Below are 19,738 nucleotides of genomic sequence, written 5' to 3' on the forward strand. Positions count from 1 at the left end.
AAATACCATTTACCAAAAGGCAAAGGAAGAAAAGCTGCGTTTCTTTAAGCCCTCAGTATGTGAACAGATGCTTAGAGAAGGGAACGGAGTCATGTACTGCCTGCATAGGAGACTTAAATGCCTGGGTTTATTTTTTTTCTTGGTATATTGTTAAAACTCAGCATAATCCGTGGAAATGGATGAAACTGAATCCTGACACGTGCATCTCTGTTGTTGCCATTTGGGAGTACTGGCATTCCAGCAGTGAACTGGAAGTGCTGTGAGCAGTCTGTGGGCTCCTGACTTTCAAACGAACAGTCATTTCAAATGAGCAGGGTCGCAGGATATGGGAGCTGATACTGTCATTATTTGTGCTAACAGGACCGAGTTATTAATGCCCTTTTTGACTGTGTAACTGGGTCCTGATAGGGTACAGTGTTTGCAGCTCACCATTTTTGAGCTTGGATACTGCTTAAAAGGGGGAATCCAAACACGCTTCAGTTCTCAGCCACTTGCCCACTAATGCCAGACTTCCTCTAGTCTCCAGCTGTGCTCAGTGATTTGTCTTTTATGTAATGTAGCAGGAAGATTCAGGCTGGCAGAATCACTTTGAACTGTGACCAGTTCTTGTCACTTCTTGGTGTTGGTACCTGCAGGCTGTTTGCTATTCCCATGGGGAAGCTGATGACTGTAACTAATCCAAAAACCGTCCAGGACAGTTTGTTTCCATTCACTTCAAGTTTGTCTGGATGCTTCCTGTCTGTAGAGCAAGCTGTATGTAGGTGAGTAGGAGGTGAAAGTAAACTCCTTTCTCTTTGTGCCAAGTACCAGATGTATTCCTCTACTGATGCTCAGGCTGCCTTTTCCTATCGCTGGCTGCAATTACAAAGCTGGACATACTGTCTGATAACCGGACCACACTAGATGGTCTCTTGATGAAACCATTGCATATCAGAGACTTGCACTGCAGTAACTGTAGTAGTTTTCTGATCATAAAATAACCAAGCTGCTTTTTCTTATGTTTGGCTGCCCGAACATCACTCCTGATGCAGTGTGTGCACACGCTGTCAGTTTATAGCAGTTTCCACCAGCTGTACATGGTTAAAGCCCATCCCCTCTCCCCAGGGGCTGGAAGCTTGTGACTGCAGTTTACAGAAGTCAAGTGAACTTGGTCTTGCCCAACAGCAAAAAGCTCTGTTGCATCAGAGCCTAGATGGAAAACTGAGCAGCTAACAGGACAGTGACTGGTTGCAGTATGGAGCCAGTGCCAGAGCTGCCCAGGTACTTCCTCTCACCCCCCCAACCCCTTTCTGTAGTATGGGATGGGGACAGTGCAGTGCTGCTGGAGCTGGACACAGCCGGCCATAGAGTGGCCATCAGGTACTTGCTATAACATAGCATCTTTTGGAAACTTAAATAATGATGGCAGTAGAAGATTCACCTTGAAAGTATGAACAAAACCAGCATTCTGTCGGTGACAGATGGCCAAAGCAGTCCTGTACATAATGCCTTAACCACAGTTAGACAAAGCTGGGTTTGTTTTGTTTTTTAAATAATGTAGGAAAGAACTACTATCAATCAGTACACATATAGTTTTCTGTCCATATCAAGGCATTTTATTGAGGTATAAACTTTGCAGAAGATGAGGTAACAATTTGCATAGGAATTATGCAAAAATAACTTCACAACTAACATTTACTTGGCATTAACTGCTGCAGCTGGAGAAAGACTTGACAATTCTGGCCTGATGATTCTCCTCCGTGCACAGTTCTGTTAATGCTAGTGGTAGGACCATGCAGAAGGTACAGCAGTTGTAGCTGAGGAAACCAGTCAGATGCAAAATGCTTTCAGACACATTTTACAGTTTCTTTTCAAAGGCTCGTGTTAGTGATTACTGAAATGGAAAATGCTACAATTTAAATAAAGTAAGCTTGTCCCATGTCAGATGGGAGATGCTGACATCCTCATAACAATGACTGTGCGTGTGGTTTTTTTGGTGGTTGTTGATAAGAAAGCTTCTTATGTTACTGGAATAAAAAGGCCTCAGTTTTCAAAATCAGTACTTGGGATTTGGCCATTGAATTTTAAATCATCAGATGCATTAAGGCTGAAACATGGAAGTCTTAGTAAACATACATACATTCTTGTGCTTTAAATACTTATATGAAAATAAGTATGTGCTTTATTTCCTTAATTTCAGACTTTAAGAAACTCTTTATTGATGTACCTTGAGAAGTGGGCCCAAATCATGTTCAGCAAGTGTTGCACTTGGGCAGGGGCAATCCCAATGAGTACGCACTGGGACAAGAACTCCTTGAAAGCAGCCCTGAGGAGGACTTGGGGGTAGATGGCCTGTGTGTCTATTTGACTTAACGTGAGCCAGCAGTGTGCTCTCGCAGCCCAGAAGGCCAGTGGTATCCTGGGCTGCCTCAAAAGAGGAGTGGCCAGCAGGGAGAGGACTTTCCCCCTCTACTCTGCCCTCATGAAACCTCATCTGGAGTACTGCATCCAGGCCTGGGGCCCCCAGCACAAGGAGCATAGGGAACTGTTGGAACACCTCTGCTACGAATAAAGGCTGAGGGAGCTGTGCTTGTTCAGCCCAGAGAACAGAAGGCTCTGTGGAGACCTCATTGTGGCCTTTGAGAGGTGAAAGGCTGCTTACAAGCAGGAGAGGGGGACCAACCTTTTAGACAGTGTGATAGCATGAGGGAAAATGGCTTTCAACTAAAAGAAAGAGGAGGAGTCATTTAGCATGGTAGTTAGGGGGGAAATTTCCACTGAAGAGGGTGATGGGGCACTGGAACAAATCACCCAGAGGTGCTGTGGACATCCCATCCCTGGAGACATTCAAGGCCAGATTGGATTGGGATCCTGAGCAGCCTGAGCTGGTAGGTGGCAGCCTTGCCCCTGGCAGAGGGTTAGAACTAGAGAAGCGTTACTGTCCTTCCCCCCACCCCCCCAAGCCATTCTGTGATTCTATAACATTTAGCGTAGCTCTCTTGAAGGTGTGGGGAGAAGAGTTCAAGCAAATTCCACTTTAGTCAGGAATACAAAAAGTTTCTTATTAAAAGTTCGGTTACTATTCAACATGTAGAACATTTCTTGCTGGTGAATGTTAATATTCTAAGACCTAGTAGCAATTCCTGCAGAAAGTAAGAGTCATGATATCATTAGAACTATACTATAAAATGTACACAGGCATATATAGAAAATTAACCACAGAAACATCAGTTTTCCATTGAAAGTCATTATTCTAAACCAAAAAGATTATCAAAATACAAAAACAGCTTAAAAAACAGCCTGAGGTAAGAGTTAAATGCAAATGGCAATCTTTTTCTTAAAAAAATAACTGTATTGAAATTCTAAGTACTTAGAAAGTTACTTACTGTCGATAAAAACTTTCACTAACAGTCGTAAAGAGCACTTTACCTAATACAAAAGTATATAAACATTGTACAACAGATTCAAAGTCAGAAAGTACAACACTGTACTTGCATTTCATTTAAAAATATATAGTTACGACAATTCAAACTTCACCATACACACAGTTAATTGCCTTTGGATTAGCTGCTACTGCTGTCCACAGAACAGTCAGCTAACTCTGTGTGCTGCTGACTTTCAGATGTGCTAGGACATATTTTACCAAGTCCATTTGCCTGAGAAAGTCGTTGGCTGTAAAACAAAATGTAGGCTTGAGCCTTGCATACTTCTTCCATAGTGCACATGTTGAGTTTTGAATCATTGCAGTGTACCCAAAATCCTGAAATGAAGAAATACAGCAGACAAAGAAAACAAAAATACCCATCAGGACACTGGTCACTGGTTTGAAGTAGACTCAGTCTACTTAATCTCATCTAACAAGAGTTGCTTTGAAATAGTATGCTATTTCAATTGAGCTACTGTATCTGTCTCTCCAGTTTAAAAGCCCAGCTTAACTTCCTCAAATTTACAAGAGAGTTTAGAGACAGAATAAGCTTAACTTGTCAATAGAGAAATTGCACTGTTTTGGCCTACAAACTGCAATTCTCATTGCAGGCAGCTCAGCTAGAAGTGACACCCTTTTGCATTTGGGGAAAGATAGCAAGTCAAGCAGTTTAGAATTATGAACACCCTTTTCTCCCACACTTGTATTTCACAGCTGGTTCCTACCTCCTTCTGAATTGTAGCAGTAGGCAGTGTAGTGCCCTGAGCCAAATCCTTTCCCGTGATGCATTACTACAGCAGACAAGTCGTAGATAAAGCAGTCGGGTAGGAGAGACTTGAGGGATTCTCTGCAGCAGTAAGGCTCCATGTTCAGTATTTGATCAAAATTAACATGCACGCCGATCTTTTCACGATGATTGCGTCCTGACCACCTAGAAAGTTAAGTCACATGAAAACTCGTGCTTTTTAGAACAAACAGCTCTGAATGCTGTGTTCTGAAAACAAACAGCTAGCTTTGTTGTTGTCTTTGCACACAAAATAAATGTGAATTTGCTATTTTCCCCCAGAAATCATCCCCCATAGAATCATGGAATGGCTTGAGTCAAAAAGACCTTAAAGCTCATCTAGTTCCAGTGGCCCCCCTGCCACAGGCAGGGATCCCAAACACCTAGTTCAAGGCCTTTTGGAGCGTGTCTGTAGTACCCACTATCTTCATCTTCTGAAAGATCCATCTTAAGATCTCACTGTAATTGTATTTCCACATACTAAATGCCCTTTTCAGTTTCCTTTCTATTCTGGACCAGTTCTGCGCCAACGCCTGGGCTATGAGTTCTCAGCGATGCAGCCTTGCCTTCCTTACTCTCAAGCAAATGAATCAATGTATTTGGTTATATGAAGGTTATGTGAGACTTCTAATTGAATACAATCTCAGCTTGTACACTAGTGAATGAATGTTCACTTTACTTGAGGATAACACAATCAATTTTTACCAACAGAGTTCACAGCGGGATTAGTAGAAAAGAAGGACTGAAAAGAAGGATAAAATTATTTTGGTATTAAAGTAGCAAGTAGTTGGAAAACAAAGAGACAGTTCTCTACTTATATTATAGCTTACTGATATTTGAATTGAGAAAGGAAAATAAGTTTCTGTTACTATTCCTCAGTTTCTCACCATACCATTAACTGAGATTAAACTGATGTTGAGGAACATTGATCTCAAACAACGGAAGAGGACAACGTGAGTCAATCTGCAATGCTGTTTGTTGTGGTTGTACTTACCTAAACCTCTTCAGGTGTAATCGGAGAACCTGAGGTAGTCGACACACCATAAGCTGCTTCTGAGCTTCTGTGAGTATAACTGGTTTAGAAGAAAACTTCCTGCGTTTTGCTGAGGCCAAACACACAGTTACATAACACAGATCTCGCTAATAGCCTTGTATTCATCCACGTATTTGTGTGAATTTCAATAGCTACAGAATGCATCTCCTTAAAAAGGATACATATGAGATCCATTCTGCAAGGCTTACTTCATGATTTAAGTGTAAAATACTTGCAGTCACTTAGGTCATGCACTTCATTTTAAAAAGCTGGTAGGTTCTTCAGCTGGGAATAGCAGCATCCCCATGAGCGTGTGATCAGACTTCATTTAAGAAGAGCATCACACTTTAAAACGTTCTTTGAACTGTTCCCCTTCTAAGAAATAATAGCTGCCACAGTGACAAAACAGCAGGACATAAGGAGAAGAACCTCACTTTTAATGCAACATATTTTTAAGACTCATAGTATTTTACTAGGCTTTTGCTGTCAGTCTGTTTCATATTTTACACAGAGAACATATGTATGAGTACATACTGCCTTTACTCACTGTTGCACTGATCACACGCATATATCTTTCCTTCCAAAGCTTCAGTTTCTGTAAACTTGGCCAGCATTTCTGTCAGCGGACAGGGATACTGCGATGCCATCTCCTTGCCATTGCAGTGATACCTCTCGGGGAACTCCAGTGACAGGTCCCAGAAAGGTTCTATGGTGTTTGACTTATTGTCACAGGCAAGGCACGTAACCTGTAGAACAGTATTTCACAAATTGGTTACGCTCAAAAGTTTATGTTGCTAAAAGCATTCCATAACAACATAGCCCCAAATATACACGTATTATTTTCCTAAGCATAACCAGCGGAACCAAAACAGAAGGTGTAGTCATTTAAGAAGAGTAATGCCACAGCTCATCTCTTTCCTCTGAAGCAGCATGTCCAATGCTGCTACCACAAATGGCTAAGTGCTTCTATGTTTTACTGAGAAACAAAGTAAGCGTCAAAATGATTTGTATGGCACTTTTCAAGAGAAAGCAGACAGAGGAACTGCTGGAGTCTTCTCTCTGAAAATAAATACTCCAGATCACTCCTTCAAAGAAAACTCAACAAGGAAAAATAATGCATTGCTTCTTTCAGTAAGTGGATGCATCAACACACTGGGGAAGGGACAAGCACTAAGACAAGGTAAATAAAATGTCAAGAAGAAAAGCAAATCAAACTCAAAAGTCCAGATAAGACAGCTGGAGACAATTAGCCCAGGATAACATTCAATATTTAGGGAAGTAAGTTAAAAGCAGTAGCTCTTCTAAGGTTGAACAGCAAAATATTAGATCTTCGTTTGTAATGCAGTCTTCTAAAGGCCAGGTCAAGCTACTAACAGAAGAGTGCCACAGCATTTCATTCTTCCTCCTAGTGATCTCCATCCTCCTAAGATCCATGTGGGTGAATCATTCTTCTGAGTAGCTGAACTTACACAGTAGTGAAACTCCATTTGGACCATAATTAGAATAGCTCATAAAGGCTATAAAGAAACATGAAGTTTATGTGAGACTAAAGATGCTCCCCTTTGTTCCATGCAACAGTATAGGTACGATACAATCCTAAATTTGAGTTTTTTACTGGGAAGAATGTATTTATTTCTTGGCTTAGAAGTTGCTGTTGACCACTAGCTCAAGCAGCTCAAACCTCAGTGCTCTAGCAAATACACCTTCTGAAAAACTCCACGCGAAGCTGGCTTTTAACTGAGCTCAGACAGCTGTGACAAAACTTCCATAACCATCCAGTACTCCCACGTGCCTCCCAGTAACTAAACTTTACCATGGAAAAGATTACTGGAACTCAAAATTTTCAAGTTAGACTTACTTTTGAGGTAACTCCTACCTACCAGCAGAGAATAACAGCTGGGTGTGATGAGAAAAAAAATATATTTGTTTTGTAGTAAATGGAATATGCAAGTTTTCAACCACAAGGCTAAATAATTGCCACGTAAGATCTCTGTAAGCGTACTTCCTTTTTAAGGGAACAGCACAAGTTGCTTGGAACAACTAATGTAAAGACACAGTAATAAAGGAATGGAGGTCCACAATGGATCCAAGCATCGCTGTCAAACAGGCAAGCCTTGGTGTTGCTGTCTGTCATACATTCAGAGTGGCTCCCTTCAGTGAGATAATAAGCCATGCGAGAGTGAAAATGTACTGTTCCATTTGGGAGCCCTTTAATTTTCCTGTGAAAGTTTGCTGTTACTTAATTATTTACCCTGCTTTGTTACTTTTGGACGATTTACATAAAGGGAGATCTGTCCACTTATGGCACCTTCCTTCTGTGTGCTCTTTTGAGTAATTATTTAATGCATTTAGCAGCCACAACAGCTTATACCCAATTCATGCATTAGCTGCCTAACGCACGCGGATGCTTGAGTACAGGCACACGTGTTTAGCAGCAGTCAGGACAGCAGTTCATTGCTTTACATTCTAAGAAGAAAACGCCTCTGCCTTGTTCTTAGAAAACAAAACTTCTGATTTACACAGCAGAAAAGAGACTCTTTTGTTTTAATTTACGCTGACAGGAGCTTCGTTTTTAAGCGTGAACATCTGGCAACGTTTCAAAGCCACAAACTATTAGTAATTCTGAGCTGGAATCTAGACTTGGAGACGAAATGATCCGCTTGGCCACAGTTCAAGCTAACTCCAGCATAAACACAGGATGACTAATAGATTTCTGCTGTACAAATGGGTGATTTTGGTGGGCCAAAAGTTTATTGAATGGATGAGTTACTTCAGCGAGAATTTGCTGAACTTGAATGCGCACTGAAGATTAATGGGCTTAGGATGAAGTACACACACACGAACACAGAAGAGGTAATTTTAACAAGTCCTGAGGTTTTAAATCCAGCTTGCCATGTTAATAACCTAGCTCATTTTAAGATCCTCTTTCTCAACTAGTTAATAAATGCTATCCCAAAGGAAAACAAACGCGTAATTGGCTCAGCTTCCAACTTCTGTCCCTCAGAGAAAAAAGAGCAGACCCATGTAGTGATGCACAGCTGCACCAAAGGCGAGTGGAGGAAACCTGTTAAAAGAATTATCAGGGCTATTGGCAAATTCACAGCAGCCAAGTACCCTGGCTATCTGAATAAATATACACCCAACCCTACCGCCATTGTGCAATAGCTGCTCCTGTGTGCACCCACAGAGTGCTAAATGAGATGTAAATAGGGGCAGGAACAAATATCAAACCTATTTCCCTGTGCTAGGCTCGAGTTCCCCAGTTGGTCAGTGAGAAGCAGGAGGATCTCTCCCTCAGCTAGAACCCATCTGTGCTGGGTCACCACACTGCTCCCATCTTTCCTAAGAGGGATCACTCATGCTCCTCTGGTACCCACACAGCTCAGCCCTGATTTCTGTCTCTTCAACCCTTTCTTTTTGGTATGACCATGCACGACAGAAACAAGGGAGTGAATTTGGCTGAGCAATCTGATTAGTGATATGTGTATTTTACAGCTGTGTTTTTGAAAATCAAAGTTTAATTTCACCTCTCCCTCTTATGTTCTGCAGTTGCTATTTTAGGCAGTCTTAAAGTTGTCATTATAACAAATCTGCAGGAGAAGTTTACATTAGAGCTAAAAAAGTGAACTACTGTTTTTAAGCTAGCTGAAATCCCTACTTTGTGCTCCGCCTGGCCATGCTCTCATGCCTTGAAATACGAGTGCTATATACAATTGTTTGGTTAAAGCTCAGCATTCAATCGTGGGCCAAAGGCCAGACTGAAAGGAGCTGGGTCAGATTGCTTGACTCGAGCTAAGAACGGAGGCCGCTCAGACAAGCATCACTGAGCCCGCAATAATTTGATGGACAGCCACTGCCCCAGATGGCATTCAGCCTAAATGCAACCAAAGAAAATAGTTAACATATTGCTGCAGAAGAAGGCAGCTCCAGCATCAGCTCTGTTTTGCCTGTTCCCTACACTTGCATGGAAGAAAGATGACTGCTCCCATCCCTGTTCTAAGAACAGTAAGTTGGCCAGCCGTTTTTATGCTTTCACTACTACGAAAGTTTTCACTCTATAAGCAGCTATCTATTTAAAAATAGCAGTTGAATTTTTCCACAGTGAAGTAATCAAAGGGGATTTAATTTCTAGGATGCTGCTACAATTTGGCATTCCAACATAACAGCCTGTACTGTATATCTTCAGTTACAAACACAACTGGAATTTGTAGTGATGAGTGTTCACCATCACCAAAACGATCCCTATCTAACACAACAATGCAAGCAAACAGCAAACCACGGTCTGTGATTCAATGGCCTCCTACAGATCAAGTGAAAATGCTCCCACCTGGGTGCAACTGGACAACCATTTTGTGGTTCAGGCAATGCAGACAAGCACAGCAGCTCTACATATAAGTATAAAAACCGGCACACTCTAGGTATCAGAACTCAGAAACCAGCATACAGGTTGCGGGTTGATGTAAGTTTAAACACTCCTGTCATCTACCTGGAATTCTCACAGCTTTTAGTAGTTTATACCCATACTTCATACCCAGCACAGCACAGCTGTCACCGCCGCATTCCGCCCCCCCCCTCCCCCCCCCCCCCAACCACACATTTACACTCAGAGCACAGCACCCAGAGCTGAACGGCTTCAAACAACTCAAAGATTGCTCATTTCCCCTATTCTCAGCCAATCTGTCCCGAAGCACACCAGTTAAGCATGTAAATGGAGTAAGAAGTGCATAAAGAGGTGCCGCCTTTTAAAAGCTTCAACTTCATTTACATCTGTTAGAACCGAATCACTCCCCGGGTCTCCTGCATATTCATTTCTCTGAGCACTCAGCTGGGGGAGGCACGCTGCCCACATTCTGTCTCAGGCATTTCCTAGCGCTAGATGCGAGCTCGACACACACCAGTTTCTGCTAACATCATTTCTGCAGACGTGTGGGGACACAATTTTCCAAACGCGGTGCTGAAAATACACACTTGCTTGGAAAGCAAAAATCTGCTATTACAAATCACGGATTTCTAAAAATATACCTGCCCACAGCTCCCTGCTTAACGCTGAGGGGAAAGAAAAAAAAAAACAACAAGCAAGCCCTGAAATAAAGATAGTTTAGAAATTGTTGCATACCGTGCTAATTAGCTGGGACCATTCAAAAAGCTAAACCAAAAGAACCTCAGGGACAGCGGCTAACCTACTTGAAGTGTCCTCGAAGGGCCTGTGGGTCAGTTCACATCAGCTTACCGTTGGCACAAAACTTCCCAGTGCATTTTCCTTTGCTTTTCCCATTGAAGGATCAAGGATAGGAGAGAATGGGTCTCCCCGCTTCCACAAGAGTATAAGCACGGGATTGAAAATAACTAGGTTTTTAATGGGAATGTTGGCATCTCTTTGCTGTCCCAATGAGGTTGAGAGGGATGGGGCCGCTGCTTCAGCAGATCTGCGTCTGAAAGCATTTGTATATAAGGTTTATTTGTTTGCCCAAGAAATATTACAGCACAACACCCTTCAGGAAATCACTGGAGAGAGACTAGCATGTAAAAAAGAAAGGAGAGGATTTTCCAGCTGTGTTTTAAATACTCACAGTTTCCAAGGGAAAGTTTCACAATCAATACTGCAGAGTAAAAATCTCTAGCCCTCAGAGGATCTCAGAGTCAAAAAAGCTGATAAAAAAGCCAAGAGGCAATTTAACTGTCTAAACTCACACTATTTTTGGAGTTACTTGTTACTTAGCTTTGTATTCCAAAAGCAAGCACGAGGTTTCAAGCAGTAGCTGGGAAAGACTTACTGTGAATCAGTTGACTGAGAACAGAACAAAACAAACTCATCTAAAAGGTGTTATTGTTTTGACAGCGCCTAAAGCTTTTTCTGGTTATCAAAAAGAAACCTGAGTAAGATTATTATACACTCTGTTCCCTTCTTATATTCTGAATAGTTACAGAGGTGAATCAGGCAGCTGTTTCTGAAGGCAAATTCCAGACAATGGTTTCCCTTCAACTTAAAACAGAATGGCTAAGAGAGGGACAACGTTTTATTGCACACGTGAAAGTAATGCAAAACCAGAGTAAACATACAGCTTATCTGCATTGTAAGCGATCCTCTGTGTACTGTATCAAGAACAGTTCCTGAGGTTTAAAGGTCAAGTAGACTGGCTTTGCTGCACTTGAGTGTCTCATAGAATCAAATACCTTTGACTAATACTTTCAGTACTAATGGATAATAACTTTTTCGTGATGCTGAAATGGAAGGCAGCTGCTGCACAGCTTCTCATCTCTCCTTACTCACTGAACTAAGATGTGGTTTACAAAATACTCTTGATTAAAGACCCACCTAATTTTTTGAACAAACATAGCATGCTATGGCTCCAGCTACTTTCTAGAGGAAAGCTGTACAAGTGCTACAGCTTATAAACAGAAAACACTCAGCACTTAAGGAAAAAGACTACATTCCTTACTTCTAAAGAATTAACATCGTGAAAGACGTGGAACTGCTGCATGTTCAAAATGCCAGTGAAAAGTAAATTGAAGAAAGGAGTGAAAGAACACAAGGGGCTTATTGGGAGGTCAGGTGCTGGGCACTATCTGTGAAAACTGCCTCAGGAGCCAGGGAGAAATTACTGCAGCACACTTTTTCTTGTTCTGCTCATTCTAGGCACTTTGAAGTTCATCAGTGCTGAATTTTGCTCACAGATATTGGCCATCTGGAGAAAAAGAAATGTGTGTTGTGGTCATTGCATAGCTTGCATCTCTTTAGTTCCCTTTCAGGCTCACTCGATGACACTTGAGTGAATTCTCATTAGTCCCCTCCTTAGTTACAGGAACGTGGGAGGGTTTCTAGTCACAAGCCTTTTTGGATAAAGCTAAAAAACATGTGAAAGAAGCAATACTACTGAAAGTGTCTTCAGAACCTCAGCAAGTCTTCCAGAAAATGATTCCTATTAGAACGCAAAGCACACCTTGACAGCCTGCCTAAGCAATTACTTTGTTTTTCTATCAGATTTGCTGTTGGAGAGGAATGTGATTTTCAAACAGATTCAACAATATGATGCATTAGACACTTATATCAGTCCAACCCTTATATGACAGATAACCACCTCAAGGAAAAAGTAAGCATGCCAATAGAAGTGCTCTTACACTGGGCTAAACAGAAAGTAATGGATAATCTATTTTTATTAGCAGGTGTACCAGTTTCTAACAGTTAAACCCTAAAACGAACTAAAAGTCAATATATTCTGCAATACAACTCTAATTTTAAGAGTCCTGCTGGCTTATAAAGTTTACTGATCACAGCAGAAAACAATCCTACCTCAGCTAAAAAGCATTTAGCTTTACATACACAAATACTGAACAAGCACTCAGGTTGTCAAAGTAGAGGCGATACCCACAATTTTGTTAACTGTCCCAAACCTCTATTCGTGCACACAACGTATCCAACAAATGTTTCTGCACTGCCTCAGCAGTGTGTGCATTTGTACCACAGACCACTTCCAGAAGACCTAGACTATCTCATCTCAGCCTCCGTTCCTCTTGTAGTGCAGTTAGTTTTATGATGCTCTCAACAGAAATCAGCATTTATTTGTTAATTCACAAATATTTGCATACACAAACAGCTGGGGTATGCATAATAGTAAGTGGGCACATTGATGTACTTAACAGGAAGCCAAAAAGAAAACAAGAACAATTAGGGGAAAAAAAAAGGCAGTTTGACAGAAAAAAAGGAAAACCACAATTGCCTTCACCCCACAAATTTGGTTCCTGCATCTAAAGAGCTTTCTGTATCTTTCTGTTGTAATGGAAAGGAAGGATTAGTATCCTGGTGCACAGCTATAGCCAACTAGGTACTTTAATCACAGAATGGCCTGGGTTGAAAAGGACCACAATGATCACCTAGTTTCAACACCCCTGCTATGTGCAGGGTGTCAGCAACCACCAGACCAGGCTGCCCAGAGCCACATCCAGCCTGGGTTTTAACTTGTAAATTCTTTATTACTGCATCAGTTGATGTTCAGAAGCAAAGCCACATGCTTATCAGTAACTTCAAGAATGTGTTTTACAATACCAAATTTATAACTTTTATGTTCATCAGGTGACTCTTCTATTTTCGGGAGTAGCCAAATGACCTTACTTCTAAAACTGTCTGTACTATATCCTCCCCATCCCTCCTCAATAGTTAAACATGTATTAACCTTTGAAAGGTGCCAATCGTTGGCCAGTATAAATCTGTAACTACAAATCATTGCACATCTTAAAAAGGTAACAAAATCATACCTGACTTAATAGCTGTCCGTGAAAAATGTTGTTCACCACATTCAAAACCTGTTTTATAAGTTTTCTTTGAGCAGCAGGGATGAGAGCTGGGTATCTGGTCCCCGTAGTCTCCAGTTCCTGCTGCACTTTATCCAAAAGTTCACAAAGAAATTCCTGAGCATCTTGTTGGGCATATCCTCTGAAGGCTGGAATTAGTCTCCAGACAGAATGAAGCATGGCAAAAGGAGACACCAGCGCCCATTTGCCAGACCACATCACTTGAAACAGAGTATGCAGCTCGTGACAAAGAGAAATATGCTTTGAACTGGGCTCCCTGGGCTGAATGAGTTCCATATTTCTACTTTTTGATGCTCCTCCACTTAATCCAGAGGATAAATTAGATCGTCTCACAGAAGATGATCCCCTTCCTTTCTCTTGGTTCTCATTCACTTGCAATGTTGAAGCAGTTATTGACGAGCGCCTGGATGAAGACCTGGTTTTACCACTGGCTGCTGTTGCCAGCAGTTCCTGAGTTTGGTTGAGATCAAGCTTTAAGAAGCATTCTCGAAAAATAAGTAAGTGACTTAATACCTGCAGGATAGAATTCATATAGCACGTGTTTCCCAGGTTCCTCAGTCCTGTTACCCCGGGAGTCACGGTGGGCCTTCGTTTAATTGGAGAGTCACCTATTTTTTTCAGTCTTACTTCATCTGAGGTATACGTTTCTTTCAACTCTGACACAGATTCCATGTTCTGTGATGTCTTTTGCATGACAGATGTTTGTGAGGACATTCTCATCTGGTTTTGTAAACGGCAGCTCTTTCTCGGAGGCATCTTTTCCATCTCTTCCTTCAACTGGCGCTTTCGTTCTTGTCTCCTCTTTCTAGCTTTGTTCCTCCTTTCCTCCTCTTCTTCCAAACGCTTTTCTTCTTCCAAAATCTTTTTTCCGCTGGGTGTCAGCTGGAACCACGACCTGAATATTTTGCCCATGAACGCACGCCTTCTGTGCCACAATGCTGTGAACATGCGGTCCTGATTGCGAAGCAAGGCCTGGGCAGCGTCGTGTGAAAGGTAAGAATCATCACTGGCACCCATAGAACGCAAAGTCCTCCCACTACGAGTAGTACACTCATACTTTTGACTCTTGATTGCACTTAATGTACTTCGCAACAGTTTTATATCACCAGTTGCATTATCATTAAGAACATAATCATCACAGAGATAACAGAAAACATACAGCTCATTTACTTCCAATGCCACCGGGTGACCGTTCTCCTGAAAGTGCTTTAGTGCATGTTCTTCAATGTATCTCCCACACGCCACGTGTGAGCAGCTGAGGCATGCCCACACAGACTCGGTAGTATTGCAGTCCATGCAATGCCATTTCTGTGGATTCAGAATGGAGTGATCTTGGGCCAGTCGCAGGCGTCCTATGTGCTTACACTTATCCATTGTTAGAACTGAAACTGCAGAGATACACTAGCAAAACACATCGTCCAAACTATCTTCTGCCCGTGACATGTCCATCTGCAACTAAAAAGAGAAAAAGAAAACAACACAGAAGGTTCATAAATACCCAGCTGCTTCACTTTGATAGATGTCAATGTATCAAACTCCCATCTGAGGTCAAGATCACGATCTTCCAACTCAGTCCCACCAAATGCATCATGGCACTCGGTTACACAGAGTCAAAATGAACATTACCATCTGCAGGCTGACCCCCAGACTAGTCTGATTGCTGCTATTCAGATTCCCAGCACCTTCTGGCTCAAGAATGAACCATATTGGCCCAGGTTTTGTTTGTTTTTTTCCCCACTCTGTCTCCAAAGAAGCAGCAATTTAATTGAAGCACACTGCCTGAGAGTTTGGATAGAACCATTTGAAATGTTCCTATAATTCTATCTCTAAGCACACAGGTGCAGGAGTGCAAGGTTCACTTAAATGTATTATGTTTACACAGTACACCTAGTGTAGACAAATGAGACTTTATACAACTCAAACCTTTAATTAAACCACACCTTTAATTAAATCACTGCAGCTCAGGCAAACCTTATATCAATGCATCCTTCAACAACGTATTTTCAAATAAGTACATTTTAACAAGTGACCCTAACACCAATAGGGGGAAAAAAAAAAGAAAAAAAAAAAGGAAGAAGATGATCTGGAAAAGACGACTTCTTTCTTCACTAGACAGAGATGCCATTAGATATCTAGCTCAACTCGCTAAAAACTTTGTTAAAAAAAGGCATTTTTCTAATTATTGTCTTTAAAAAGTCACTTAAAAACATGACTAATGTTGGCTTACATCCTTTTATAAGTTTATGTGGTATCATTTATTTGTTCAAACCTGCTGTATTTACTTTCTCCTGTAAGGTGCATTTACCTAAAACAAATAGGCAGGCTCTGACTAACAGGAATTAAAGAGACAGTGATTCATTCTTTCTTCGCCTTCATAAAGTCTAAAGAGAGATGGCAAAACCAACCCAGTTGAGAGAGATCGCCTAGAGACAAATGATGTGTCAGGAAGCAATTATGTCTGACCTGGAGCATTTGTGCCCACGATGTCACTGACTGGAAAGGCCAAATTAAAGCACACACAGCACCAATCTGAGCAAGCACAGTACCCACCAGATGAAAGTTACTTCACTTGGGCAGGACAAGTGCTTATGAAATATGCAGGTTATGCCAACCAAGAACTAAGCTTTGCCATTACAAACGTGTGCATAATGTGGACCTTGCCTGGGCTGTACATCAAGGTCCAGGACTCTGTGTTCTACACAGATGAGTAAGCCATCTGATTTAGATTGCTCTGGATAGAATCCAAAGGACCTGACATGCAGAAGAAATGATTAATTGAGTTAGAAAAGGTGTCTGCCTTGCAGCCTTGCACTTGATCAGGGGAATCCTAACATCTGATGACGTGACATTAAGGAAGGGAAGCAAGTATAGAAACAGCAACTGAATAGGAAAGTAGCTTCATTCTTCACATAGTAATTACACTAAAACTGTAGTTAAAAGATTTAACAACAGCAACATGACTTCAGCTAATCATCCTGTGGCTAATGCCCATTAAGCTGTTTCAACACAGCTACCAAAAGCTGCAACAAATGCACACATAACTGGCACCCAGAGCTGCAGGAGTTGAGTTCCTCTTGCTGTCAAGCAGGAAAGGCTGAGCCAGCTGTAGCGAAACCAGGAAAAGTGCACACAGTTTTACACATCTGTCATCCTCATTCAATTTATCTGAGAGCTGCCTCCCACCCATACCAGCTGCACCAAAGGATTTCGGGTGCTGTGACCTCTGGGTACCCACATGGTGAATCCCAGACTGAGCTCCAGCCCCGGTGCTCCAGAGGTCAGGATCCCCCAAGTACCACAGCCAGCAGATCACAAAAATAAGGGCTTTGCTGAATGCTTTCAGCTTGCTGGCGTCCACAGCATTCATTCCTTCTAAAAGGCAGTCTATTCACAGGCTGCTAATGAGATTCTTTTGCAAGTAATTGTCCATACTACATTTGTTTTTAATACTGTTTTTGTAAATAAGACCACTAATTTTACTCCGTGTCTTCCCTCAGTCTGACAACTTTTCCCCAACAAAGATGAGCTTCTCTAATAACGATGTACATAATACAAAGAACTCACGTACATCTCAGAGTTGTACGTGTGGGTCAAACCTTCTTAGGAGCATTGGAGAAATTCCTAAGTACCACATGCTGCAACAATTAATTATGGTAGACAGAATTATAAGAGATGAGATTCAGCTCTGTGCTTTAGAGCTAAGCAAAACAGGCTCTCCTGCACAACATGTAAGTCCTTTCCAGCAGGCAAGAAAACCAAACTGCTTTCCTCTAGGGCTGCTGGACACAGCAACACCATCAGTCACCGTGTACTGATTGTCTTACCTCTTAAGTCATGCTATAAACGCTGTGCCTTATCTTTTCTCCTTATGATATTATATGTCCAAAAAACTATTTTTCATTTGAAATGTAGCATCAAGAGTGATAGTACAGTGCTTACATGGTGAACGTAAGCACAGCATGAGTTTAGGACACGAGTGCTAAAGTACTAATACTACATCAAATGGGAAAGTTTATAACCTTCAGATTAAAACCGAACAGATTAGAGCTGGCAAGACAAGTCAGGGAAATAAGACTGAAGTTGCAAATAATGTGTAAAACTCATTAGGAGAAAAAAAAAAACAAACAAAACTGGATGCTGATTGAAACACCTGGTAGAAATCTGCAGCTGAAGTAAAAACAAGTAAGCTTTGCACTGCCAAAAATCCCTAAAGAAAGTTATTCAACGCTCCTCGTGCTTTCTTCTCTCCCCGGGCTCAGTTCTCTGCACACACACAAAGAAACCGGGAATTAATTGCCCAGCGGTGCAGAGATCAGCCCCCCGTGCAGCAGGGACTGAGCGCTCCTGAAAGCGGCGAGCTGCCGGCCAACGGGCACGGCGTCTCCTCGCGCCCAGCTTCCACCAGCAACAAACACACACGGACCGCGATGTTTATTCTCAATGAGCTCTACCTGGACCTCACTCTTAGGCTCATCTCTTTCCCTTCCTCAGGTCTCCTACCTGCTGCACAGCTGAAAAACAGCGATCGCAAGTTTGGGTAACGCGCGTTGCTTGAAGCTAGATACACGGTTTCCTTAAGACAGATTGCTGCCGGTTTTTGTTTTTGTTTGGTTGCTGTTGTTTTTAAAGCCGACCCAAGCGAACCCGCAGCCCTCAGGCTAACACTGAGACCTAAAGATCTGCAAAGAAACGCTGCGAGCGATTTCCGAGCGGCAAGAGCGCAGCGCTGACACGAAACCCCCCAGCCTCCTTCCTTCGGAGCCGCACAGCCCCACGGCTCGCTTTTCATCGCTCGTGTTTTTCTCCCAGTCAAGGAACGCTCGTCCGGTAACGCTGCCCGTGAGGAGGCACAGGCAGCGAACGCTGCTATGAGGCTACGTTTAAAGTTTCCCCCCGCCAAGAACGGCGCGTTTCCCGCAGCTGAGAACAGGCCGACGGGTACCTCGGACCCGGGCACCACTTCGTACCCCGCGGCTGCACGCGGGACGCTTCAGGTTTAACGAACGTCTCCGAGCCCCACCGGCCCGGACCGGCCGCCTCCCGCTGCCAGCCCCGACGGAGCCCAGCCGGTCCCGCGGCTCGCACCACCGCTCTCCGCCTCCCTCCCCGAGCCCCTCACTCCCTAGGCTGAGCGAGGGCCCCAGGACCCCGCTCCCTACCGACCCTCCGCCCGCCTCGCCCCGCTCGCTACGCCTCCCCAGCTCTTCGCCCCTCGCCGGCCGCGGGGAAGCGACCCATGCCGCCCCGCGTCGCCCACACGCACCCGTCACCCGCCGCTGCCGCCATCTTGCCCGCCCCGAGCCGCAGCCTCCTCGCCCCGGCCCCTCGGCGACGTCAGCGCCGCGCGGAGGCCACCCCCCCCTCCGCCACGCGGGGATCCCCGCCCCGGGCCCCGCCGCCCCGAAAGCTTCAGCCCTCTCCCTCCGCCCCCTCACGGCCCCGGTGCCTGCGGCGGGACGGCGGGGCTGAGCTTCGCGACGGGAGCGGTCGCAGAGGCCGCCCGCACAGACAGAACGACACGGTTCACTGTGTTGCTCCATCGCTCTGCTTTTTTTCCTCCCGCGTGCTCAAGCAGCTTTATTGGTCAGCGTGCCTCCACGCAGCGTGCTGCCTCCGGGAGCGCTGCTCTCCCCTGTGCTCGCGAGCCCCCGCGCTCAGAGTGCCTTCCCCAAGTGTGTCGGACCTCACGCTTCTGTTTCTGTCCTCGTGTCGTCACAGCCTGCTCTCCCCGCTCCCCAAGCGTCAGACGGGCCCTCGGTCCCGAGCTGGGAATGGCACTCGTTGTGCGGGGATGTGTGGCCCCGGCACAGGGCCGTGGGGTGCTCAGCATGGCCACCAACTTCTTCCGGCCCCTTTCATCGGCCATTCACACCATAATAACGATCCTCAAAAATGCATTTTCATTCATGCCGGTCGCTATTTGGCAGCCCATCAGGTCCTCAGCGCGGTGCTGCCCCTTTCTCCTACAGCAGACAGCACCTATCTTCCCAAACCCCGGTGTAGTGTGATAACAGAGATTTGCTATGTCTCTGTTATCTCTACGGTATCTGATTTTACACAAAAGAGATAAAGTTCTTCTTTTCCTCTCTCTTTTTGTTAACCAGACAGCATTTCAGCTGGTTTTCACTCAGCACAGTTCATAGCCTTCCTGATACAGGGCCGTCTTCAGCCTCTCCCTGCATGTTGGCTAATCTGCCGCAAAGTATTG

General features: G+C 43.6%; 2 protein-coding genes across 2 annotated transcripts in view; one reads left to right on the forward strand and one right to left on the reverse strand.

Moving 5' to 3' along the window:
- Positions 1-19,738, forward strand: part of VEZT (vezatin, adherens junctions transmembrane protein) — a 132,416-nt gene that overhangs the window by 111,266 nt on the left and 1,412 nt on the right. The window lies entirely within an intron of this gene.
- Positions 832-18,872, reverse strand: USP44 (ubiquitin specific peptidase 44). The gene is made up of 6 exons (XM_048943935.1): positions 18,794-18,872; positions 13,474-14,985; positions 5,768-5,966; positions 5,182-5,290; positions 4,129-4,334; positions 832-3,739 (listed from the first exon to the last, which is right to left on the reverse strand). The coding sequence occupies exons 2-6, from the start codon at positions 14,902-14,904 to the stop codon at positions 3,543-3,545; spliced, it is 2,142 nt and encodes a 713-aa protein (XP_048799892.1). The 5' UTR covers positions 14,905-14,985; positions 18,794-18,872; the 3' UTR covers positions 832-3,542.

The sequence above is a fragment of the Lagopus muta genome, chromosome 1 (assembly GCF_023343835.1).
Source record: "Lagopus muta isolate bLagMut1 chromosome 1, bLagMut1 primary, whole genome shotgun sequence".
Lineage (NCBI taxonomy): Eukaryota > Metazoa > Chordata > Aves > Galliformes > Phasianidae > Lagopus > Lagopus muta.